This window comes from Ochotona curzoniae, unplaced genomic scaffold (genome assembly GCF_017591425.1).
Source record: "Ochotona curzoniae isolate NIBS_2020 unplaced genomic scaffold, NIBS_Ocur_1.0 contig_2294, whole genome shotgun sequence".
In the NCBI taxonomy this organism is placed as follows: Eukaryota; Metazoa; Chordata; class Mammalia; order Lagomorpha; family Ochotonidae; genus Ochotona; species Ochotona curzoniae.
The window spans coordinates 533,450-560,582 of record NW_024465405.1 but is presented as its reverse complement, the minus strand read 5'-3'; the positions used below and the strand labels follow the sequence as shown (position 1 = coordinate 560,582).

General features: G+C 52.5%; 1 protein-coding gene across 1 annotated transcript in view; it reads right to left on the bottom strand.

Annotated features, from left to right (window-relative positions):
- The window catches only part of ARMC9 (armadillo repeat containing 9), a 106,247-nt gene that overhangs the window by 37,690 nt on the left and 41,424 nt on the right, over positions 1 to 27,133 (bottom strand). The window contains exons 13-18 of the mRNA XM_040972285.1: positions 22,380 to 22,470; positions 21,475 to 21,598; positions 16,246 to 16,385; positions 16,005 to 16,081; positions 12,784 to 12,858; positions 1,243 to 1,333 (exon numbers count right to left, since the gene is read on the bottom strand). Coding sequence (XP_040828219.1) covers positions 1,243 to 1,333; positions 12,784 to 12,858; positions 16,005 to 16,081; positions 16,246 to 16,385; positions 21,475 to 21,598; positions 22,380 to 22,470 — 598 coding nt within the window. The remainder of the gene's footprint in view (positions 1 to 1,242; positions 1,334 to 12,783; positions 12,859 to 16,004; positions 16,082 to 16,245; positions 16,386 to 21,474; positions 21,599 to 22,379; positions 22,471 to 27,133) is intronic.

The following is a 27,133-nucleotide window of genomic DNA, read 5'->3' as shown; positions in this document are numbered from 1 at the left end:
TTTTCCTGCCTACCAGCACATGAGATGCTCAAGCAAACCGTGGCCCGCCCAGCTGCTGCCTCTGACCAAGAGCCGTCGGCTAGCCTGGTTTGTGCATCCTGCATCCTGCGATGCTCCTCCTGGCTACAGGCTGTGATTGCCGTGGGCTTTAAAAGCTCCCCTCTTTCCAAGGCTCCAGTTTCACTTGTGCGTGGAGGGGGAGCACTGCCTGGAGGAGTTGTCCAGGCCAGGAGCCATGGGACCCCATGGGCTTCTGAGCCTGCTCTGTCGCTGGACTTTGGTCAAGCATTGTGATCTTCCATTCACATGCTGGACAGGGTGTTTGCCCTGGGACTTGGGGAGTGGACTGCAGGTATAAGAGCAGGCCACTCAGGGACCTTGGGCAGGTGGCCAAGACTTCCCTGCCAACCTCGTTCCATTGGAGGCTTCCCTGGCCTTCCTCTCCTGCTTAGTATGGGATGTGTTGCTAGGATACTGGGAGAAGGGAGACAGGAAAGGACCATAGTGTCTTCCCATGCCGCCAGTTGGCAACATGCATTTTGTGGGAGGATGATGTTTCTGCTACAGGGGTACTACAGAGACTGGCATCTGGTCCTGGGGCCATTGGGAGGGACAGGTTTTAGGAGAAATGACCATATGCCTACCATGGGACAGGCAATGGCCAGCCTCTGGCCCCCTGGCCTGACTTCCCTTGCAGTTCCCCTGCGGCTTCCCACCTCCCAAGGGACCTCCCAGGTGAGCTTCTGAGAGGTGGGAATTACATGGGAGACACCTGACTTCCTCTTCCTTTCACCTTCTTCCCCGGGGATTACTGCCAGGCTGTGAAGACAGCACATCCTGCTTGCCATCCCACACTAACCAGCAACAAAGCTCACCGCTCGCCTTGTGACCAACCCTCGTTCTGTCAACAGATGATGGCCTGAGAACTGCAGGGGTTAACCCCAGACAGGAATTCATGACCACCCGCACAAAGCAGCTAAGCTTCTTAAGGGGCTTTGATTCCCCCAGGCATGGCCCCAGACATTCTTCCCTAACCAAATCTCCATCCAAACGCACCTGTAGACTCTTGGGGCCTGTTCCCACCCCTCTCCACACTGGTCTCCTGAATAAACTTGCCCCTCACATCCGCTCTGCTCTTGCAGGTGTATGCATGGGGGGGGCGGGGCACGCCCTGGAAAAGCCCAGGGCTCTTTGCAAGAGGCTGACACAGAGACGAGGCCCAGGCTCTGGCAGGGAACTGACCGGAATTCAGCTGCTTGAGGATGAACTCCACCTGGCGGATCATCTCCGCGTGGCCCTCCTTGATGAAGCAGTGGAGGATGTCTTCCATGCCCTAGAAGGGTGACAGAGAGCGACAGGTGAACATCTCGGGGTTGGAGGGAGACCACTTCTCAATGTGAGTAGTTTTCACCTGACCTAAAAAATCATTTTCAATTGGCTAATCCTCTACCTACAGCACTGGCATCCCATATGGGTGCTGGTTCGTGTCTTGGCTGCTCCACTTCCCATCCAGCTCTCTGCCTGTGGCTTGGGAAACGAGTAGAGGGTGTCCCAAGTCCTTGGGACCATGTGGGAGACCCAGAGGAGGCTCCTGGCTTTGGATCAGCTCAGCCCTAGTACTGCAGCTGCTTGGGGAGTGAACCAGTGGATGGAAGGTCTTTCCCTCTATCTTTCCTTTTCTCTGTAAAATCTGCCTTTCCAATAAAAATAAGTCTTTCTTTCAAGGTAGGAGGGAGAAGATCTATACAGTAACAACACTGCTGTGGGCCAACAGCTGTTTCTTCAATCGAAGTGCTTACAATAAAACGGTAACAATGGGCTTAATTGTAATTACAGTGAAAACCTGCTTGTGAATTTTACTGTGTGGCATCACCTGTAGTTTTGGTAACATGCTGTGTTCTGGGAAGTGCTTTCTGTCCTAAGTTTGTACACTGTTTTCTGGCATCTGGCATCACATTGACAGTGCCTGAGCCCTTCCTGGGCCGCTTCAAGTGTGCCCTTTGAAACGTGAAACCATGTGTTTAAAAAGCAAAGAAATGAATAAAATAGAATCACCCTCAAAATAGGCTCTCTTCTATAATTTTACCAAAGGGATTATAAAGTTACTCCATCCTGCGTTATGCCCTTCATTTTCATACGTGATGCCAGAATGTTGACTGGTGGAATTCTAGGGGAACGGAGAGGTGAGACACGGTGGAGGCACAGGGTCTGCCAGCCCTTCGGCAGCCTCCCCAGCAGGATCAGAATGAGCTCGCATGGCTGTAACCGACCGGCCTTTTCTGCCTACGGAACAGTGAACCCAGGATGGAGGGAGCGGAGTCCAGAGGGGCTTCCAGAGGGAGGAAGGGAAGGGCGTGTGAGCTCGGATCACACTGACAGTGCCTGAGCCCTCCCTGGGCTGCTTCACATGTAGGTTGGTTTGTCATCACTGACTGTTCCAACTGCAGTGAAGCCGTGCCACGTGAAGCTGCAGATGTGCTGGGTGCCCATCACCCAAAGCAGATCTTGGGTGACACTGTCACTAGTGTTGGAAGTGGGCACTTCACCCAAGCTGCCTGATTCTCGCAGCCTGTTTGTTCACCTGTAAAAGGCAGGTGGCTGCCTGAGTCACTACGAGGTTTTTAAAAGACAAAGGGAGTGACTGGGTTTTGGCTCTGCAGATGCATTGCCTGGACATTGAACTGGGCATGTGAGACCTGTCCGTACCACTGTTTGCAAATGATACTTAATAAACCAGCACCAGGCCCAGTGCCCACAAGTTGGCAAAGACACTCAATGCAAGGCTAAGGCTGTGCTGTGACATAAGGCAGCAGCCTGTGGTCGGGCGCTTTGGTTGCCGGAACAAAGAGAGTGAACAAGGCTCCCAGGGACAGTGGCAAGAAGGGCAGAGGGTTCGGACCGAGCCTTGGGGGGTTGTTCACCTGGGGGCAGAGCGGGACAGCCCTGCAGAGGCTGGGCAGGGGTGTTGTGGGTGGGGGCAAGGCCTTGGACAGGTGTCCTTGGGTCAGGGGGTAGCGTCCAGGGCACGCACGGGCTCCCCTCGTGCGGGCTGGACACCAGGCTTGTCTCTATGAGTGCAGACTTTGATGCCTTTCTCAGAAACGTTTTTTTCCTGGGGTTTCCATCCCTAGCAGGGAATGCAGAGTGTCTGCAGGCCAAAGCAGAGTGACAAGGCTTGCAGCACTAGCGGGTCACAGGACACAGAATGCCAAGGTCTCGCGCGGTGTCACGTGCTCACTGGTGGAATGACGGGTGACTCGCTCTGGCTCTCCTCCACACCCTCTGCCCAGAGGGTGCCTTTGCAGGCAGGTGTCCGCACACACACCTGCACCTCTTTTCATTCTTACACACTTTCACCTGTTTCTAAGCCAGCTGTTACTTGTACAAAAATTTCCTCTTGGTAAGCAGAAGGACTATCTGCAGAAACCTTCTCACTAGAATATTCTCTGGTGAGAAACTCCACTTATTTTTTTAAAGCCACATATCTTTGGTATTATCTAATCCAAACCTCAGGTCTCTATAGCAAGTCATAAAACTGAAATAGTGTTTTTTTCTGAAAGTAGTATTTGTCACTTTGGGTATTTTTGGACAACTAAAAACAGGCGAATGGAAAGGACAGGACTGGCTCGGAGTGTGACAAAGAGAAACCAAGAGTATGCAAACAACAAGGAAATAAGGAACTGACACACTCCCACCAGCAGTTTCAATAAAACATTTGTCATAAAGACATGGGCTGAGTGTCCCTTCTCCAAAATGCCTGGGCTTCAGAAGACCGCCGGGATCAATGTAAGAGTTGCTTCACTGCTCGAATGAAACATATTACAAAGCTCCATCAGTTAAAACAGCACAGTACTGGCACGAAGATAGAGCCACAGACCAATGGGACAGAATTACAGACCCTCGAGTCTACACATCTACAAAGACGTGAAGAATGTGTGCTGAAGAAAGGACAACCTTTCCCATCAATGGCTCTGGGAAAACTGTGTCCACAAGGAGAATAAAACCAGACCCTCACCTTTCACTCTAGAAAAAAACAAAACTCAAGACGGGTTACGGAGCTAAATGTAAGGCCTGAAACACTGAAACTATCGAAAGATGACAGAGAAGACACTTCAGGACATTGGAACGGCAACAGTTTACTGAACTGGCCTCAAAAACACTGGAAGCAAAAACAAAAATGGACAGTTAGGATTTCAGGAAACATAAGAGCCTCCGAAGGGCCCATGCTGTGGCCTGGTGGGCAGACCCACCATCTGGGATGGCAGCATCCTGCAGAGGCACCGATTTAAGTTCCCGCTCCTCCACTTCCGACCCAGCTCCCTGCTATAGACCTAGGAAAGACAGTGGGAAGATGGCCCAAGTGCTTAGACCAGCCATTCACATGGGAGACCAGGACGAAGCTCTTGGCTTCTGATGCCAGCCTGGCACAGTGCGGCTGTTGCAGCCTTCTGGGTAATGAACCAGCAGATGGAAGTGCATTCTCTCTCACTCCCCCTCGCTTTTTCACTTTGGAACCTGGACATTCAAATAAATCAATCAATCTTGAGAGAGGGTGCTGAGCAAAAGGAAATAATAACAAGACACTACACAGAGTGGCACCTCTCGCAAGGGGTCAACACCCTGATTCTGTGAGCTCAGACCCAACAGCCACAAGCCCAGTCCTTAAAATCGGGCACTTCTGAAAGCAAGGGACACAATCGGCCCACGGATGCAGGAACAAAGGCTCAGCATTGCTGCTCATCGGGAAGATGTGAATCAGAACACCACAGTGGGACATGACCTCCCTCCAGCAGGGCTGATAACTGCTGCCAGGGAGACGAGAGGACAGGTGCTGGAGAGGAGGCAGAGAAAAGGGACCACTGGCACACCGCTGGCAGGCGTGCAGATCAGAACAGCCCCTGCAGAAAACCGTAGGGGGGCTCCTCAAAATACCAATCTCACACCACGTGATGCAGCAGGCCCACTCCTGCAAACAGACCCAAGGGAAATGAAATCCACCTGCCAACGAGACGTCTACCCTCGCATGTTTAATGTAGCACTCCTCATAGCACCCAGGACACAGAGCCAGCCTCGATGCCCACCCACTGAGATTAAACAGCACGGGCCATACATGCTGTGGAATGCTACTCGGCCCTGAAGAAGGATGGAATCTTCCTATTTGAAACAACAACGTGGAACTGGGGGTCATTGTGCCGAATGCGATAAGCCACGCACAGAAAGACACATGGCACATACTCTCACTCATAGGCAGGGCCTGCAAAAAAGGCACTGAAGCTAGACCTATAATGGTGGTTGTTCCAGGCTGCAGAGAGGGGGCGGGGAAGTGCGGGGGAACGAGTGATCAGCAGGGGCGGGGTCACAGTTGTGGGGTTCCACCGAACAGCGGGGTAACCACAGGAAAAAGAGACTAGGAGGCAGAGCTGTGGATGTTTTTACCACAAAAAAAAAAAAAAAAACACAATGTTAAATGCTTCAAGAGATAAATATATTCACACTGACTGGACACTGGCAGGCCCTGTGGTCCTGGGACAGACCCCGGCAGTGCTGGGATGCTCCTTGGGGTTGCGTGGCTTCCAAGTTCAGATCCTGCCCTAGCAAAGATTTGGGGGGCCACCCTGGCCCATCCTGCAGGGTTCACTGGGGTTGGGATGTCAGCTGGCGAGGGACCCAGGGCTGACAGGGTCTCCAGGCCTGGGCACAGGAGACTGACGGGCAGCAGCATGGCCTGTCCCCTCACTGCTGCTCCAGCCTGACCCTGGCAGTGTCGTAAAGCTCAAACAGGCTCCAGGGACCTCACTGCTTCCTCCCTCTTTTTTTAGGGGGATCCCACTGTAAGAGTACAATAACAGCACTTTGTAACAATTTTAATGTAAATTCCATCCCCCAAGCAAACGTTTTATACAGTTGCACAAACAGAATTCTCAGCCCTCAATACACACTGACATTTTCCACACTGCCCTCATGCCGTCTTTCCTAATCAGCATCTTCAGTGGCTATTACTATTTCGAGCAGAACAACCACAATATCATCAGCAAGCCCTATATGGGTATCAATTCATGTCCTGCTGCTCTGCTTCTCACCCAGCTCCCTGCTTGTGGCCTGGGAAACCAGTAGAGGACGGTCCAAAGCCTGGGGACCCTGCACCCGTGTGGGAGACCCAGAAGAAGCTCTGGGCTCCTGACTTCAGATTGGCTCAGCTGTGGCCTCTGTAGCTATTTGGAGAGTGAACCAGCAGATGAAGATTCTATCTCTATTTCTTTCTGTGACTCTGTCTTTAAAATAACAACAACAACAACAATAATAATAATGCCAAGCGCTCTTTCCTGCATCACCGACCACATTGAAACCAATGAGTTGAGCATGGCACAGTAGCCTAGTGGCTAAAGTCCTCACCTTGCACATGCCAGGATCCCATATGGACACCGGTTCTGATCCCGGCAGCCCCGCTTCCCATCCAGCTCCCTGCTTGTGGCCTGGGAAAGCAGTAGAGGGCAGCCCCAAAGCCTTGTGACCCTATACCTATGTGGGAGGCCTGAGAGAAGCTCCTGGCTCCTGGCTTCAGAGCAGCTCAGCTCCTGCTATTGTGGCCATTTGGTGAGTCAGCAGATGGAAGGTCTTTCTGTCTCTCCTTCTCTCTCAAAATAAATAAGCAAATAAATAAATCTTAAAAAAAAAAACGAACAAACAACAAGTCCCAGACAAGTACTGTCATGTTTTTTCAAGTATCTGGGAGCTGCTACCCACAGCACCAAGGCCAGGGGCATCCGAGGAGGTGATTGGCTCCTGTGCCCTGGCTTGGCACCTGAGCACATGTTAGGGTGCTGGGGCGAGGATGGATGAGGCGGCCAGGTCGCCTCACTTATTGTCTCACATCCCTAAAAGTAGCAGCACGTGACCCAGATTCTGCTAAGTGAGCTCTGTCAGCCTGCAAGGCTCCCTAACAACAGGTTTAGAGCAGCCTCCCTGTGCCACATCCCTCTGAAATCAGCTGGAGCTTCTTCCCAGGTCTCCCAAGCGGGTGCAGCGGCCTGAACATTGGGGCCATCTTCTGCTGCGTTCGCAGGCCATAGAAGGGAACTAGATGGGAAATTGAGCCACCTTGAACTGGCGACCACATGGGATGCCAGTGCTGCAGGTTGTGGCCCAACCCACCATGAAACAGCGCTGGCTCCCAGTTTAGGATTCCGATCCCTGCTAAATCCTCAGGGGTTTTAGCCCCATGGCTATTCTAAGCCAGGTTCCTCTTTGTTTTGCTTCTTATACCCATAGGTTACCTTGAAGGGTTTGGGAACCAGCCCCAAGGGGGCTCTGCTGACCCTGCGCCCATGTGCCAGCGAGTCAGTGCCAGAAACAGCCTGGAAATGAGGGATGTTACTTCACTGCACTTCCACCTGGCTCTTTCCTTCGGGAATCATGTGCTGGGAGTGGGGGGAGCCTGCAGCCATGCCAAGGAGTTCCTGTGCAGGGGCCCACACAGCAAGAAAAGGGCCCCAACTGGCAGCCACAACGGCCAGGACTTGTGGCTCTAGGCGTGTGTGTGAGCCCAGACAGCGCTCTCCAGGCATCCCTGACTGTGGTCCCACAGCAGGGCCCGAGCCATGGCTGCCCTACTGCATAGGGCTTGACTTGTCCGGCAGGACAGATAAACAGGCTAATTGTGCTGTTCATTTGTAAACGTGTGCAGGATTTCCAGACACTCCACTGCTTTGCTTGGTCTTCACAATGTATTCAGCCCTTTTTCAGCCCCATTCTCTTTCGTCTTCTTCCGGGGCTCCTCTGGCCTCCTGCGCCCTGCCCCTTCCACACGCCCTTGTCCCAGCCCAGATCATCTTGGTGGCCTTCATGGTCTCAGCTTGTGGTTGTGTCTGCTCACCGGACCTGCCCCCACCACGCCTCCAGCCTCTTGTCCTGAGGTCTCACTTCCTCGTTGCCTCCTTCACCTGCATGAACACTGGGCAGAATGTGAGCCCGTTGATTTTTTTCCTGATCTGGAAACATTTGTCCGGCTAAAATAAGGTACTAAGCACCTGAGTTTTTTTTTTTTTTTTACTTCTTCAGGAGTGAGGATTAATGTAAACATAGTAAATTAAGATATTCGGGCCCGGTGGTGTGGCCTAGAGGCGAAAGTCCTCGCCTTGAAAGCACGGGGATCCCATATAGGCCGGGTCTAATCCCAGCAGCTCCACTTCCCATCCAGCTCCCTGCTTGTGGCCTGGGAAAGCAGTTGAGGCTGGCCAAAGCCTTGGGAGTCTGCACCCGCGTGGGAGACCAGGAAGAGCACCTGGCTCCTGGCTTCGGATCGGCATAGCATCGGCTGTTGCCCTCACTTGGGGAGTGAATCACTGGACAAAGATCTTCCTCTCTATCTCTCCTCCTCTCTGTATATCTGACTTTGTAATGAAAATAAAAATAAAACTTAAAAAAAATGTAAGCTACTCACCAACCAAATTAAGTAATGGGCAGAGAGAGAATCTTCCACCCGTAGATTCATTCCCCAAATGCCTGTCCTAGCCAGTGCTGAGCCAGGACAAGGCACGGGGCTAGGAGTTGCATTGCAGCCTGCCACCATGTTGTGGCAAAGAGTGAAGGACTTGACCTCCCAGGTACTTCAGCAGGAAACCGGGTCAGAAGAAGGACAGCGAGGACTCAAACCAGCACTCATCTGCGGTGTTGATATCCCAAGTGGGAGCTTAACCTGCCACACCACAAGACCCCCATTCTGACATAATTTTATATGACCAAGGTAAGTCTGAGCAGCAGTGTGGGTGATTGGATCCAGCAGCAAATTGGATTCAGAAGTGCAGACTAATATAAGCATATTAAATTAAGCTACTCAGCAACCAACAGTGCCAATCCAGAACTCTTGCTGGGGATCCTAGCTCCCCATCCACTGCTGCTAGGCAGGGGGAGGCTCCTGGGCTTGTGGGTGAGCTCTGGGGTCTTTAGGGGTTAGAATTACTGCCTAGGAACATCCATGGATAAGGCCACTGTACATGAAGGTGAGGAATGAATCCTGAGGGACCCCCAACAACAGGCCCACTGTACTTGCAAGTAAGCAAGGGGACTGAGACCTGGTGGTTTGGAGGGGAGAGACCTGAAGATCTTTACAGGTCAGACTGATATACCAGCACACATGGAAGTCCTGGGTAGGGTTTGTTAGCATGGAACATGGCTGACCACCACAGGCCAGGACACACACAAGCTATGGCTAGGAGCCTGTCTGGCAGGGCTAGATCCCAGTACCTGACAGTGAGTGACAGATCAGGGCATTAGACTGGGCTATAACAGTAGCATGCAAGAGGACCAGGTCTGGGGTTGGATTCTGGGGGATATGTAGGTTCAACCCTATGAAACCACAAGTCCCACTGGTCACCTTGAGAGTTGGGATGGTGATAGGCTAAGCTAGGCATGACCATGGAACTCATAAATGTTCACCATTACAAGCGGGGCAAGTCCAGTTTGTAGCACCCGCATGAGCACTCTAAAACAGGGTGGGGGTGGGCCAGGCAGCACTAGCTCATACAAAGGCTGGGACGGATGGGGCAGGCCATGTTGGGTGGGGGCCAAACACCCGCTGGCATGCATGAAATCTGGATCTAGGAGTGGCCCGAGCAGGGGAACCTAGGAAACTCCCCTAGTGGGTCATAGCTCCTGCTGATGAGCACGTGGTCCAGGCCCAGGTGTTGGCAAGTGTGTGAATTGGTTTTGGAAGGGGGTAGACCAGGCAGGGCCAAGAAAACCATAGCCCACTGGCAAGTGCAGAAACCAGGAGGGAGTGCAGGTCATGCTGGGCTAGGTTGCCACACCTACTGGTTTACATGAGCCAGGGATGAGAGCAGACTGAAGAGGGCCAGATTACAGTACCTGCCAGCATCTGTCAGCATCTGTCAGTGAGAGTTGGGACTAGGGGCTGGCTGTGTGAGGCCAGGCTGCAACTTCTGAAGGCAAAGGCCAAGATAGGGAAGGGGCTATGCCAAGCTGGGTCAGAGCAACCACTGGCATGCATAAGATCCGTGGCTAGGATCAGGCCTGCTTGGGGAGCTAAGGGGAACCCCAAGTTGGGTTGGGAGTCCCACTGGTGAGCACGGGGGCCAGAATAGGGGCTGTGATCTGGTCTGGACATGGATGCAGTCTCCCTTGGCATGCCTGTGGACTTGGTTTTGGGCTGTGCAAGACTGTGCTAGACTCCAGTACCCGATGGAGCTCGTGAGAATGGGTGTAGGATGGGTGTAGGATGGGCTGGGTTAGGTCTCTCTCTCTGCTAGCTATGCGTGAGCTGTATCTGGGTATGGATCAGGCTTGGCTAGGCTGTAGCATCCAACAGTAAGAACCAGAATGGGTGAGGGCAGGTCAGGAAAGGCCACTGTTCCTGCCAAGACAGGAGGTAGACTAGGCAGGTCTGGCCCATGGACCCACCAGTGTGCACGAGATCTGGCATTGGGAGGGGTTCTGATGGAGGAGCTTGTCAACTCCTCTGTCGGGTCACAGTCCCTGCAGGTGAGTGTGAGAACCAAGAAAGGGAGCAGCCCAGTCCAGGTCAGGTTATGGTACCCATGGGCTTATCTTTGGCTCAGGTCTGGGGCAAGCCAGGCTGTGCCAGTTCATATCACCTGCTGGCAAATATGAAAGCCAGAATGGTGTGTGGGTCATGCTAGGTTGGGCAATACCAGCCAGTTCTCTTTAGGACCAGGAATGGCGACTGCCTGGGCTGGTTAGGCTCTAGACCTCACCAGCGTGAGCTGGAACTAGGGTGGGCTGGGCTGGGCCACAGCACCCAACCAGCACATGTGAGACCTGAGGGGAGAGCAGGAGAAACCAGTAGGGAGGCTACAGGGAGCTGTCCTGGTGGTTCACCATTCCCACTGATGAGGGTGAGAGCTGGGACTGGGGTCAGTCCAGGCCCCGCAGGACTACAATACCTGTTGGCCTACATGTAAGCTGGATCAGGCTGAATGGACTGTACCTACTGGTACATGCATAAGCCAGAGGGGTGAGAGTTGGTTGGGCTTTGCTACAACATCAGCTAACAGATGTTGGCACAGAGGGAAAAACCCTGTTGAGCTAAACTGCAGTACCACCTAGAGAGTGCAAGATCCAGGAGTGGGAATGAGCCCAGTAGGGAAACAGTGGGTACCTCCTCTTGGATTGCCACTCTGACTGGTGAGCATGAGAACCAGGATTGGGTTTGGCTGGGCTAAACTTAGTGGCACCCATCAGCCTATGTGTGTACTGGATAGTGGGGCTGGCTGGGTTGTTTTAGGCTTCAATGCCCATTGATATGGATAAGAGCTGAATGGGATGTGGGACAGACAGAACCAGTCTGCTGTATATACTGGTAAGCACGGGAACCAGGACAGCAGGCAGCACTGGTTTGCATGGGAGTTGAATGTGTGGTGGGCAGATTCCAGATGGGCTCCAGCACTCATTGATTTGCACAGAAGACAGGGCTGGAGATAGACCTGACCTAGCAATTACCAGTGTGTGCAACAGACTGTGCCTGACCCTGTGTTGGGAAGCACACACAAGAATCAAGTCTGGAATCACCTCAGATGATATTTTTGTGGGGACCCCCTCCATTGAACTGCTAGACTCAGAGCTCCAATCATGAAAAGAATTGCAGGTTCCATGGTCTGACCGTGGAGTGCATGTGTCAGAGCTGGACTTCCTCAGTGGCTTGGATGGAGCAGTGGGCAGCATATCTAGGTGCACATGGAGGATATGGCAGTACACTGGAGCCTGCAGAGGACACTTGGTACCATAACAGAGGATAGAGAACAGAACAAACTGATCAACTACCCCAGCATGGAATTGGCAGTGAAACTCTAGGCAAAGGGAGACTCTAAGGTGGACTATGTCAGCCAGTGGAGTCTGGAGAGATTTTATCGTGATTGGAGTGGCAAGACCAACATCAGTTCAGAACTGCTGAACTATGCAAACCACTTGAGCAGGACCATGCCCCACACTGGGGAGCCTGGGATGATTGGGTGGGTGGGTGTGGCTTCTCTCCTTATCTCTCCCCTCTCCCCTAGATATAGGACGGAAAGTAGATAATGCCAAAACAATGGTTTTACCCACTTTCCTCTAGCCCTGAACCTTTGTACCCTAATCAAATATGTAAAAATTATCAAAAATATAATTCATACAATTAAAAAATAATTTTAGATGACCAATTAGAAGACTTAGCAATTCTTTTAAGTATGCAAAAAACAATGAGAAGAATGTTCTCTGGGTGTCTGGCTTAGCCTTGTGTTTTGATGGTGGGGTGTGTCATTTAATCCTTTCACCATGGTATTTAATTCTCACACTGTTAATCTGGTTTCACAAGATGTAAAGAAAAAGATTATAATTCTAGGAGCTTGTGGATTTGTTCTAGAAACATTTGTTCTCCTATAATAAGATACAAAACACCTGAGTTTTCCTTTACTTCTTCAAGAGTGAAAGCTAATGTAAACATATTAAATTAAGCTGCTCACCAGCCACATTAAGAACCGCAGGTTTACAAATCTTCCTTAGCCATGTTGTAGCTACCAGAGTGCCCACAACTTTGCAAACAGCAACCTGCTGGGAACTTCTGAACACTGGGGTCCTTACCTGTTCAGGAGTTGGGTGCCCCTTAAGAATCTAATGGAAGGCAGAGGCTCTCTCCACACTAGAAACTACAAGCACATTATACTGTGCATAATTTCAGGGTGTTCATAACTCCGTGGATCCTTCATGGAGAACAGCCAAGACAGCCCCTGCCCTAACACTTCTAACACCCATTGCCCGGGCATACCGCCTTACCATTGCTCTCGCCTCCTCCCGGATGGAGGGAACAGACAGGATGCTGTACAGAGCTCCGTTCACATAGGGCTGGATCTGCAATGGGAGAGCAAATGACCGTTGACACAGCACTTCAGACAAGCTGGCCGGCAAGAGCGTGCACTGGAGCCTTGCAGGGTTCCAGCCAACGAACGTCCCCATGGAGAGGCTCTCATACACTTGCAGCTGAGAGTCCACGCCACCCCCAAGCTCACTCATGTTGCACCTCACTGCTTTCCCTTCCATGTCACGTCTCACTCTGCACCCAACCCCAGCCAACCCCAGAGGTTAGCAAATTTGATGTCACTGCTGCTTACTGTTACTCTTGACAGGAACCCCCCCCCCACACACACACACACACTTTTTTTAAGTATTTATTTATCTGAAAAGCAGAGATGCAAAGAGGCACGGGAAGGCCACAAGGGAGAACTTCTATGGGCTGGGCCATGCCAGACAGCAGCCCAGAATTCCATGCATGGATTTCCAGTCTCGGGATTTCTGAGAACCATCCCCTGCTCCTTCCCGGGGTGTGCATTCGCAGGAAGCTGGAACACAGCCCTGGGCAGTAGATATGGGATGCAGGTGTCTCCCGCAGGGCTGGCCACTGCTCACCAATCACCTGTCGCAGCCAGGAGCCCCTGAGGTCCCCTAAGAGGTGACACTGCGGAGAAGGTGTTGATGCTCTCTCCCTCTTTCTCTGTATCCCTTCCCTTTCCCTCCCATTTTCTTTTATTCATCACTACTGGCCTTGCTCAGACGCCAGAGCCTGCGGCCCAGCCTACATCCTACCTCCCAAGCTGGTCTTTCCGCGTTTGACTCAACCATGGCCAGATCCTCCCCCAGTACACACAGACCTCCTGAGCACAGCTGCAAAGCCCCAGCGCCTCGGCACAGTGTGCAGGACCCTTCACGCTCCCCCCGTGAAGCCTCTGCAGCACTGAGGGCCCCTGCCCCACCCGGCCCCGGTTCCTGCTGCGTGGCCTGGCTCACTGGGATCACCCACGTGGAGAGTGGCCTCAGCCTCTGGACCCTTCCAACCAAGACGCTCACTGCTGCTTCCTGCACAACCCTCTACCACGGCACGAGACACGGTGCCTTTGTACTTAGCTCATAAACTTCCTTCTTCGTTTGAAATGGGTGGGTGAAGGGACAGGGACAGATAGATCTCTCAGCCATTGGTTCCACAAATGCTATAACAGCCAGGGTTAGGGTAGAGCAAAGCCAGGAGTCAGAAACTTCATCGTAAAGATCTTGTTTGTTTGCTTCTTTGTTTATTTACCTGAAAAGCGGAGCCACAGAGAGGCCAACAAAGAGTGGGGAAATATTTCCTATCTGCTAGTTCATTCTTCCAAGTGACCACAGAGCTGGGGCTGGGCTATGCGAGCCAGGAGCTTCTTCTGGGTCTCCCACATGGAAGCAGGGCCCAAGTGTTTGGGCCGTACTGCCTTCCAAGACACATTAGCAGGGAGTAAGATGGAAAGAGGAGCAACCTGAACTTGAACTGGTGCCCAAAGAAGACAATAGAGTCACAGGTGGCAGCTTAACTTGCTATACCACAATGCAGGCCCTGGGAACCAAGAATTTAACCCGAGTCTCTCATGTGGGTGGTTGGAACCCAAGCCCTGAGCCATCACCTGCTGCCTCCCCAGGAGGCTAGACTTCGGCCAGCAATGCCCAGGCACTACGATATGAAGGCAGGTGTTGTCTTAGCCACAGCACCAACACTTCCGCCATGGTGACACCTCTGTGAGATCTCAGGGGACAGGAGTCACATCTTATCTACAGGGAACCTCGACAGCAAGCCAGGTGGCTCAGAGTGTGACAAGACCCCTTCTCGAGGACAGCATGCTGCACTGTCCACAGCAGTGGAGAGTAGCTCCCTGCCCATGCCCGTCTCCTTGTCCCAACACTAGACTTCATCATTTTAATGCCTGCCAGTTTGGGGACTGGTGCCATGGCTTAATGGGGTAATTCTCCCCTTCAAGCACTGGCATCTCAAATGGGCACCAGTTCACATCCAGCTACACCACTTCCCATCCAGCTCCCTGCTTGTGGCCTGAGGAAGGCAGAGAAGGATGGTCCAAGCCCTTGGGACCCTGTACTTATGTGGGGAACCTAGAGAGTGGTCCTGGCTTCTGGCTTCAGATGGGCTCAGCTCCAGCCACTGTGGCCATCTGGTGGAGAGTGAACTAGTGGATGGAAGATCTTCATCTCTTGTTCCTTCTAAATTCTGCCTATCCAATAAAAATAAATAAATCTTTAAAAATAAAATAAAACAAAACAAAATATGCCAAAATAATGGATTAAAAAAATGCAGTGCCCGGTATCTGTACTCCCTGGGCAGGTGCTGTGCTGCCCCCTGAGGACCACTAGTACAGTCGAGCTGGAGGCAACCCAAGTGTCCCCTTTGAGGGACAGGATGGGCGACATGGTGGGGTGTGACCCAGGGGATCTCCTGCAGGGGTGCAACTTCAGGAATGAGCAGGTGACATGGGGAGGTCGCGAACAGAGGGGGCTCTAGAGGGCAGCGGTATCCTGGCAACACACAGATATGGTGCCGAGTCTCGGAGGGAAACATGCTCACTCACAGACACTTCTGGGGAGCTCAGCAAGTTCACGGAAATGTAGAACAAACAGTGGGGTTATTTTAAAATGTGCTGGACTACATGCATTGTTTTCCCACAACATGCATTTTCTGTGAACTTTTATGAAAAAAACAAAACATGGATTTCAACTTTTTTTTTTTTGCACCAAAATAAACTTATGTCAGCCCAGGGCGATGGCTCAATTAATTGGCTAATTGTTTCCTTGCAAGCACCAGGATCCCATGTGGGTGCAAGTTCGTGTTCTGGCTGTTCCACTTCCCATCCAGCTCCCTGCTTGTGGTCTGGGAAGTTCAGTCGAGGATGGCCCAAAGCACATGCACGGGGGACTGAGAGCGGGATCCTATCTCCTGGCTTTGGATTGGTTCAGCTCCAGCTGTTGCAGCCATTTGGGGAGTGAACCAGTGGATGTACTATCTTTGTTTCTCCTTTTTGCTGTCCAGTAAAAAAAAAAAAAAAAAAAAAATCTTAGTATATGTGTTGCCGAAGCGAGCACAAAAAATAAATAAATCTTTACAAAACAAATGTAAATGAGGGACGAAGCAACAGCTCTCTGCTCACGAGCTCTGTGATAGTAAAAGCAACCAAAGACTTGAGTACCTCGTGGTTTTCATGGCCAAGCAGATCCGCGAGCACCTTCAGCACGACGCCTGCCACCTTGGCACACATGTTCTTCCCTAGGGACACACGCAGGATGTGACACGTCTAACTCAGGACCCACTGGGACAGAGCGGGGCTCCCCCATGGAGCTGCATGACCTCGAGCAAGGCTCCCGACCCAGCCGAGCCTCGCAGGAACCCCAGAACCGGCGGGCAGGCGGGGGTAGGCAGGGGTGTGAGACCTGCACTGCGCAGGCACAGGTTCATGAGCAGAGCCACCGAGTACTCGAGCGTGTAGTCAGACAGGCCGTCCGGCTCCTTCAGGATGTCAATCAGCCAGAAGATGAGGCCGTCGCGGATCATGGCCGTCTGCAGCCGGCGCCTAGGGCGACACCAGAGACCAGGGTGACAATCAACAAGGCCCTAGCCAGCTCGGAGTGCAGTCAGGGGTTGCCAACCGGCACACACACACATACACACACACGGGTGGAGGCCCCAGGCTGCAGCAAGTGTGTTATGGTTAAACTCACACAACCAAAACGACTCAAAGTCTGTCTTTCGGGGATGTTCTTGAGGGTTCGAACAACAACCAGAGAGGAGGCCTCCTTAGCAAGCTTCCTTCTTAGTATGTAAGAGGCAGAATCAGGGCTGACGTCACGGTGCAGTGAGTTTAGTCATCACTATACAACACAGCATCTTCTATGGGCCCTGCTTCAAGGCCCAGCTGCTCCACTTCTGCACCCATGCCTGCTAACGCTCCTGGGAAGGCAGCAGAGCACGGCCCAGGACAGACCTAGGTGGCATCGAGGCTCCTGGCTTCGGCCTGGTCCAGCCACCACCATTGCCGTCATGTGGGGAGTGAACCAGCAGATGGAAGCTCTGCCCTCCCTCTCAGTGACTGCATTTCAAATAATTAGACCAATCTTGAAAACAGAAACAAAAAAGCAGAGTTTCACCTCAGATATAAATAGGGCCATAGAAATATTTGACAGCCAGCACTAAACTTTACAAAAAGGCCTCTGGCACTTTGAGGTGTGAGGAAACAAAGAAAAACAGAGTGTGGAAACCAGGCACTACAGTGGGGAAGCTGCGCAGGATGGTTCAAGGCACTGGGTCACACACACAGCAAGAAATCTTTCACTTCCGACCCGCAGTGCCACTTTCAGGGCTTACAAAGTGCACAGTGCAGGCCAGCCTTGAGTGGTACACAGTGCGCCTATTGGCCAGCCCCCATGGTGAGGCCAGCAGGACCACCTGCAGGCGTGAGCACCAGGAGCCTGTAGTGCATGGGAGCGAAGGCCTGCTAGGGCTGTTCTCAGCCACTGCACCACGGACAGCCGGGAAACCAGCACCACAGGCAGCGCAGCATGGACCGTGGGCTCCCCGGAGGGAGAGCAGAAGAGCAGATGTGTGCCTTCCCAGGAAGGAGTGGCTTAGACCTGCTGCTCCATGATGGCTAACTGGATTTCTGAGCACTTCCCATGGATGGCCAGTCACAAGCCAGCTCATCACCAGGTGCCAGGGCTGGGGAACAGCCAGCCACAGGACAGGCCATGAAATCACCCAATGGCAGGCAGGACTCGAAATTCAATACATGCAGAGCAGGTTATGTTTCTAATTGATTGTTTGGTATGGCCCATGAACACAGGGCTCCTGGCAGACCCCTGCCGAAGGATGAGCATGGAATGTCAGCAGGATCTGAGCACGGCATCGTCCTGCGGACCCTGTCCAGTGCTTTGGAGTCCCACACTTCCAACAACTCACTACTGTGAGCTTCATCACATAACACATGATCTGAAAAAGCTGCTTAGATTTCGAAATATTTTTAGGGAGCTGCGCATTGACTCAACTGGCTAATCCTCCACCTTGCAGTGCTGGCATCTCATTTAGGCACCACTTTGCATCCTGGCTGTCCCACTTCCCATCCAGCTACTCTGCGGCAGGAACTTGGCCAACAGCAGCAGCAATACCCATTGCCATCCCTCCCTCTGCCTCTCCCCAGCCTCCCACCAGCATCATTCCGCTTGGCAGTGAGAGGGAGTCACATGATGGCCACAGCTGATGGGAGGAAAGCGTTTAGAAGAGGACTGGTGGGAAAAGGTGCAGGCTCAAGATAACACAATTCATTATTTCTTTAAATGACCTACTTATTCATTTGAAAGTCAGGATTATAGAGAGAGAGATGGAGAGACAGAGAGATCTTAAAGGTTTATTTACTTTTGTTGGTAAGCCAGATTTACAGAGAGCATGAGAGATAAAGATCTTCTGCCCACTGATTCACTCCCCAAGTGGCCGCAATGGCTGGAACTGAGGCAATCTGAAGCCAGGAGCCCAGAGCTTCTCTCAGGTCTCCCACTCTGGTGCAGAGTCCCAGGGCTTTGGACCATCCTCGACTGCTTTCCCAGGCCATAAACAGGGAGCTGCCTGGGAAGTGGAGCAGCTGGGACATACCCTGTTGGCCACAAGGGATCCTGGTGCACACAAGGTGAGGACTTTTGCAACTAGGCTACTGCACTGAGCCTAAGACAGAGATCTTACATTTGCTGGTTCAGTCCCCAGATAATAACAACAACCAGGACTGAGCCAGGGTAAAGTCAGGAGCTTCACTCAGTCTCCCATGTGGGTGGAGGAGACCTGGGGACTTGGGCCTCCCAGAAGCCCTGCCAGGGAGCTGAGGCAGAAGTGCAGAGTAGCAAGGGCTTAACCCAGTCCTGTGACAGGTGGCTTAACCAGCTGAGCCACAACATCCACTCCTAGGATACTTAATATGGTCAGGGTAACTGGGATGGCTAGGAGGGCACAAAGCTCCAGGAAAGTCACCTAGCAGAGGCACAGGCAGACAGTGCTTCCTGCAGGAGAAGGGACAAAATGTTTATGGGAAATGTGTATCATGAAAAAGCTGCATGGATTTCTAAATATTTTTTCCTTTTTATTTATTTATTTATTTTTAAAATTATTTTTATTGCAAAGTCAGATATACAGAGAGGAGGAGAAACACAGAGGAAGATCTTTCATCCAATGATTTGCTCCCCAAGTCACCACAACGGCCAGTGCTGTGCCTATCCGAAGCCAGGAGCCAGGAGCTTCTTCTGGGTCTCCCACATGGGTGCAGGGTCCCAAGGCTTTGGGCTGTCCTCAACTGCTTTCCCAGGCCACAAACAGGGAGCTGGGTGGAAAATGGAGCTGCTGGGATTAGAACTGGTGCCCATATGGGATCCCAGCACATTCAAGGTAAGGACTTTAGCCGCTAGGCAATTGCACTGGGCCCCTAAATATTTTTAGGGGCTGGTGTGTTGGGTCAACTGGCTAATTCTCCACTTTGCAGCACTGGAGTCCTAAATGAGCGCTGACTCAGGTCCCAGCTGCTCCACTTCCCATCCAGCTCCCTGCTTGTGGCCTGGGAAAACAGCAGAATAAAGCCCAAAGCCTTGGGACCCTGCACCCGCGTGGGAGAGACCTGGGGGAAACACCTGGCTCCTAGCTTCAGATCACTCTGCTCTGACCACTGCTCTGACCACTGCGGCCAGTAGATGGGAGATCCTTCTTTCTCTTTTGCTCTCTGTAAATCTGCCTTTCCAATAAAAATAAATATTTAAGAAGTATTTTTGCTCCAAAACAGCCTCTTTATATATATAAAAAACAAAACAAAACAAAACAAAAACAAACACCCCCAAAGAACCACATATTTAAGAGACATACACAGACCGAGCTTCCGTCTGCAGGCTCACTCCCTAAAGGCTGCGTTAGCCAGGGCGGGGTCAGGCTGCAGCCAGGAGCTGGCACCGCCAGTCATGGCTCCCACACGTGTGGGCCGGGACCCAACTGCCTGCCTCCCAGGGTCTGTGCAGGAATCTGGTGGCGCTCTGACATCCGACACAAGCCTCTTAGCCAGTGCCCGAGGCTGATGCTAGGGTATGGTAGATAAATCGGCTGCCTTTAGTACCAGGATCTCACATGAGTGCTATTTCAAGACTCAGCTGCTCTGCTTCTGATCCAACTGCCTGCAGATAAGCTTGGAAGTGTGGAGGATGGCCCAAGTGCTTGGTTCCCTGCACCTATGTGGAAGACGGAATATCCTGGCTCCTGGCTCTGAACTGGCCTAGCTCTGGTCACTGGGGCCACTTGGGAAATGAATCAGTACAGACAAGATCTTTCTGTTTCTTCCTCTCTCATTCTGTAACTCTGCCTTTCAAATAATAAAATATATCTTAAAAAATATATATATAGTGCCTTAACCCTAGGCCAAATTTACCTTTAATTCCATCTTCCAGGAACATTTCGAATGTCCACACAATGATTAAAGAAATAAGATTTATTCTACCGGAAACATACAGAAGGCAAGAAAGGTCTTCCATGCATTGCTTCACTTCCCAGATGGCTGCAACCGCCAGGGCTGGGCTCAGCTGAAGCCAGCAACCTCTTACACGTCTCCCACATGGGCGCAGGGGCGCAAGCACTTGGGCCATTCTTCTGCTGCTTTCCCATAGCAGGGAACTGGATGGGAAGTGAAGTAGCTGGGACTAGAACCAGTGCCCATTATAGGATGCCAGCATTGCCAGTGGAGGATTAATGTGCTACACCATGATGCAAGTGCTCACAGCAGTGTAACAGACAAAAAGTAAAAACACCCCAAGTGGCCATCAGCTGATGACTGTATGAACAAGATAGGGTTCATGTAGAACGGGGCACAGCCTAGCAACGAGCAGGTGCGAAGGACTGCCACACAACACCCCATGGAGGAACTCTGCAAGTGGAAGCAGCTGATCCCAGAAGCACACATGGTACAGGAAGCCACTTACACAAGACATTCTGTAGCAGTCAACCAGTGGCAGGGAGACCAGCCACTCCAGGGGACCAGGCTGGGAGAGGGCCAACTGCAAGCTGAGACAAGGTTTCGCTCCGTGGCAGTGGAAAGGTACCATGGTTGAATTTGATGATACATAAAACAAAACTGCTGATCAAGAAAGAAAGCTCTGGATATGGTGTAACTTTCAAGTTTCTGATCTGGCACTGCTGTGAGGCATCACCGTGACCTGGCTGAGAGCTCCGGCTAGCTCTGGGGTTGCTGGCTGGGTGGACAAAGAGCCAGGATGCCACAGCACCAGCTGCCTCAACCTCCTGTGTCTGCCCATTCAAGGGCCCAGTTCTCATGGGCGATGGTCAGAGAGTAGCGCTCGATCAGGCTTATTGCTGTGTGTGCCTCTAGCCCTCGTGTGTAGATGGAGACACGAGTCCTCGTGGCCGGCACTAAGCAACATGTGGTAGCGGGAGACTAAACCAGCTCCCCCTGACCTGCAGCCCCGAGCAGGATGCTGGTGGATCACAGGCAAGCTTTCCAGCTCCACCCTGCAAAGCCACGCCTCTCCCAAAGGGTTAGGCAAGAGGGGCCCCTGCCTCTTGGGTTGACACACAAATTTAAAACTCAACAGCTACACCCAGTCCTGCTACGTTCTCCGGGTGCTGGCCATCACCTGAGGCTGAACTTCTGCAGGGCTCCGAGCACATTCTCCCGAGCGATGACATCCTTGTCCTCCTCCTTCAGCCGCCCCTCCAGCAGCCACAGCACCTTCGTGTTCTGTGCCAAGTAGAGGCGACCTGAAGAGACAGCGAGAGACATGAGGACGCCTCGGCTCCGAGACTACACAAACTGCCGGGCATGGCTGAGAGCGGGGTCATCTCACGTTCCACAACACTTAGCAAAGCACAGCGTTCCTCTGAGCCGATCTTACCCTATCAACTATCTGCCGAATGGCAAGTCATTCCTCTTGTGGGCTGAATGTAATTCATTGCCACGTTCCTGCGGGGAGCCTGAGTCTGATGGCAAGATCCACAGGGAGGAAAGCGGGGTTCACTGGGGTTTTTGACATGCCCCACAACCGGGGTGGCCGGAGAGATGCTTCAGGCCCACAGCCCTTCCTCCCTCTGGACATAGCCAGGGCCTAGACAACAAGCAGGCACTCGCCTGCCATGCATGGGTTGGTGGCATTTTGCGAAATAATTTTGATTTCCCTTTAAGGTGGAAGTGTGTTATTTTTGGAATCTTCCAATCCTTTAAGAAGATACAGTCGGCCAGCAGCAGAGCTTTAACTGGCTCACTGCTTGTATTTCACCTTTGGCAGAAAGCTCCAGGCAATGCCTGACCCACCCATCCACCCGTAAGGTGCTGCGATAGACTTGGGACACCTCCGGAACAGAACCGGAACGCTTCCTCCTAAAACCACCCAGTGTGGTGGAGATGCAAATGTCACCACCGTGATCACAACTCATTTCCACGAAAGACTCTGGGTGAATGACAGGCAGAAGGAAACACGCGCCATCTCCAGGCAGCGTGCCACCCTGCGCTGGCGCCTCCCGGGGGGGCCGGCTGACGTCTCACCTTCGGCAAGTGACGCAAAGGCGTTGATGAGCCTGGCCATGTACTGGCGCACCGCCTCGCTCTTGGAGTTGAGCAGCTGCAGCACGCTCCTCTGGGGGAGGGGGACGGACATGGGGAGACATGGGGAAAGGGGGGGAGGGGAAGGGAGCACGGGGGTGAGAACAGTTGAAGAGGTTCAGATGCCCTGCAGCCCAGGCTCTGTTCATCTCTTCCTCTGCAAACTGGTGAAAGTCGAACGTTTCATCTGGAGGTCTCGATTTCCTGCTGATGCAGAATGAGACTCCTCCTGGATTAAGGGAGTTTATTCGGCAGAACCCTGAGGTCCATGGTGGGCACACAGAGGCAACACTGTTCGCTCTTGGTGTCCCAGGTATGTTTGTGGGTTCCAGGGGAGCAAATACCACACACCCACTTCTGCCCCATGTCCACCCCACCCCACGGCAAATCTACAGCAAGTGCATTTCTAAGGAAAAGCTATACTCATGGACTGAGAACGCCACTGGAAACCAGGGCTGGAGAGCAGGACAGGAGCACCAATTCCAGAATGCAGAATGCTGATGTGGTCCAAGCGTCCGAATGCCAAAGGCAGTCAAGCGCCCAGGCAGGACAGGGTGGAGCGGGGCTGGCCAGGTTCCCACCCAGTTCCCCCACAGGGTTCCAGACAAAGATAAAGGATGAAAGCAGCAGCTGGACACCCCGGATCCTCTCCCTGCACCTGCCCACATGCATGGGGCTGTGTGTTCTCTTGTCACACCAAGGGTCTCTGGGCTAGGGCATAGGTGAGCTGGGGTGTGCCCCAGCGTGGGAGGAGGCTGATGTCTAATGGCAAAAAGAGCCACCCTGGACCTCCCCTCCACACCTACCCCCTGGAACACCAGAAGCCCCAGACCTCTTGCCTTCTAGGCAAGCATTTCCCCAGTGGAAAATGACCAGGACTAGAGTCCATGAAGCCCATGGCTCCCGGCATGTGCTCTGTCTGCATCACCCTTGGTGGAGCTCTATGAGGACAGACCTAACTTTACACCCAAAACTCGAAGCGGCTTCTCAGCATGTCTCTAAAAAATCTTAATAGTAGGTGAGAATTTTCATTTCACATCAAAGAAAACAAGGCAGGACTCTGCCTGCTTTTGCTGGCAGGAGAAACAGGCCACAGCCAAAGATCAGTGACCAGAGCTGCTCCGGACTGCTCGCCAGCAAAAGCAGAACCTTAAAACAACAGGGCAATGTCTTCTACCAGTGGAAAGATAGCCATCTGCACCCCAGCATGTTACACCAAGAATGAAGACACTCAGGTCTCAAGCAGCCTCGCAGAGTGTGCACCTTGGGCAGCTATTGACAGGAGGATGTGCTCTGCCTGCTCAGAGGTGAAGCCAAGAAAGAAGGCAACATGGGATACTAGCAACAGAGACCCTGATGTAGGAGAGAGGTGAGAGTGATCAACGGGGCAGAGTCTCAACAGCAGCCAGGCCCCAGGTGGAGGGGGCTCACGAGGGTGACCAGTCAAAGGCTCTTGTCTCCCAGGCTCCTCCTGCCACAGCATCGTTTGTGTTTAGGTGAAGTTTGAAGCATAACATCCCCAGGGTGAAAAACCACACAGATCAGAAGTGCAAAGCTCGATGACTGCTTACAAAATGAATGTGGGGGTGGGCAGCAAACACAAGGTGGCTCCACAGCCCAGGGCCCTTCAGGGCCCCCCTTCAGAGGGGAACCCCCACTCTCGGCTTCTATCACCACAGATTAGTCCTCGCCTGCTTGGAGATTTTTTTTTTAAATAAATGACAGCATGCATTATATATTCTTTTATGCCTTTTTCAACCAACAGGCTTTTATGCCATGCTTGCAAGTTATCCATGTTCCATGCTGTGTGTTCTTTCTCATTGCTCAGTGTGTCCCATTTGATGAATTCGTGCTGCTGTGGACAGATCTCAGGTATAGTCCATGTTTCTGTTCTTTTTAAGATTTAGCTGTTTGAAAAGCAGACTACCAGAGACAGAAGGAGAGAGAGAGAGAGAGATCTTTCCCCTGTGGGTTTGCTCTCCAAACACCTGCAGCAGCCAGGGCTGGCTCAGGCTGAAGCCGGGCAGCTAGAACTCCACTTGGGCGGCAGGGACCCACACACTTGAGTCACCGCTACCTCTGGGGTGTACTGGCAGGAGGCTGGCTGGGAAGCAGAGGAACCAGGATTCAAACTAGAACTCCAGTAGGAAGTGTCGGCACCCCAAGTAGTGGCTCCACTTAGTATACCACAGTGCCTGTCCCCAGCATTTTTGCTCTTAGAAGCAGTGCTGCTGGGGACATTATGGTACATTTTGGCTTGTGGGGAACATATGGACATGTCCCCATTGGGCTTACACCTGGCAGTGGTTTTGCTAGGACACCAGGTGTCCAGCACTGGTAAAGCCCCCAGGATTCCAAGGCAGTGCATCAGGCAGCACCTCTGTAGCCACAGCACTAAGAACCTGACAGGCAGCTCACCGCTGACCTTGGCCATCTACATCACGGCTGGACACCTGCACCCTGGCTGACCTGTCGACCCTGGCTGATACCCTGTGCTCCTCAGGACCATCTGGGTCCCCAGAGCAAAGCACAAAGGGCCCAGGGACGCTGTGGCCTGACTCTAGGTCCTCTGTGAACTGTGCTGAAGCCACCTGCTCCCGGGAGCCTGCATCTCCTGTGGGGACAGCACTTCCCTGCAGGGCAAGGCCTGTGCTTGCTGCTCAGTGCACGCAAACTCCGACACTGAATTACGAGGGTACAAACATGCATGGGGAACTGGAAAGAGAAGGAACTAATGAACACAAAAGTTAGGACTTGCACATCCATTTCGGAGTATCACTATTCACCAAAGGGGGAAGTGACCCACAGGTCCACTGGTGGATAGAGACAAGCAAGGGGCCGGCACTGTGGTGACACCAAGCCACTGCCTGTGACACCAGTGTCCCATACGGGTGCTGGGTCCAGTCCTGGATATACTGTTGAATGGGTGCAGAGCTTCCATGCACGAGTCATTGATGGAGATGGATGGAAGTGTGCTGTGAATCACACACACACTCAGATGCTATGCTGTGTGTGGGGTTTTCTTTCTGGATCTGCAAGGTAGAGTGTCAGACAAAGAGCTTCCGTTGCCAACACACTGTCGTCTTGTTTCGTGTTCCCCACATGCCAACACCGGCTGGGACCGGTAGGGCTAGAAACGGGAGTCAATCCAGGGCTCCCAGTGGGCGGTGGGGGCCCGAAAAGCCATCACCACTGCCCTGGGGGTCTACACTAGCAGGAAGGCAGAGTCAGGAGCAGCAGCCAGAACTGAACCCCACCCCTCTGAAGTGGGCCGCGCGGCTGCGCAGCAAGCTTGCCCCTGTTCTAGTACAATTTAGAGGATAATGGTTACCTCTTGATGAAAGGAAAATGGGGAGGGTGATCTAGATGCTTCTAAAACACAACATTCCTATCTTTTAATCTGGTTGATGGAGAACCAGTATCTGCTGTATTACTCTTGAAGCTGCTTCCTACACTCCCACAGCTGCGTGATGTCTTACAATCGGAAACATGAGCCTAGGGAGCAAGATCGAATGCCTCTGCTCTAAAACTTGGGTCTCCCTGGAGACACAGGTATTAGGCTAGCCAGGCGGCACTGTCAGACATGGAAAACCTGACATTAGCACGCAGGGTGGCGTGAGATGCAGCCACGTAACACTGCAACCCTTCAGCTGAAAAGGGAATGCCGGGCCTGGTGGCATGGCCTAGTGGCTAAAGTACTCGCCTTGGACGCGCTGGGATCCCATATGAGCACTGGTTCTAATCCCAGCAGCTCCACTTCCCATTCAGCTCCCTGCTTGTGGCCTGGGAAAGTAGCCAAGGTCAGCCCAAAAGCTTTGGGACCCTGCACCTACATGGGAGACCCGGAAGAGGTTCCTGGTTCCTGGCTTCGGATCAGCATAGCACTGGTCGTTGCAGTCACTTGGGGAGTGAATCATCGGATGGAAGATCTTCCTCTCTGTCTCTCCTCCTGTCTAATAAATCTTCAAAAAGGGGGGGGGAATGCCAACCTGCTGCACACACTGTGACTGGGGTCACGGTGACCCCACCCAGAGCCAGCTCCCTGCAGTTCCCCACAGCCCCACTTCTGTCTCCGTGTGGACAACACAGAGCTAGTTGCTGGCCCTGTGACACCTGCAAAGTAGCTGGCCTTGCGGAGAACAGGGGGCAGTGGGTGACGTGGTGGTGGCCCAGTACCCATGGCGCACAGGGAGTCCTCCTGCTGCCCGGCAGCGCCTCCAACAGACTGAGAGCTCTGGCTCTCCCCTTCTACTAGAATCAACCACAGCCATCAAACACCAGATCTCGAGGAGGAATCACAGCTTTAAAGGTCTGCAGGGGTCGCCATGTGACAAAATATAACAAGCCCTAAGACACACTTCATTACAGGACACATCTTTTTTATATAATACAATTGAAAAACAGAAAAACCCCACTGCCCATGAACCTAGAGACACACCTCAATCACACCTATGTTAAGATGGGGAAAAGCAGCATGTCCCTGGCTGGGAGCAATGTGCTGGACACTCAGTACTGAACTGTTGTCCCCCTCAGCACAGGTCTTCCACAAGAGCAAAGACTATAGTGTGTTCAGAGCATGACCTGGCACCTGCTGCAGTGTGCACTGTGTGCTGTGTGCAGGTGTAGGGGGCCACGAGCCTCCTCCCTGCACACCTGTCCTTTAGCGTATCAGCAGCAATGCAGAGCTGTAATGGGTC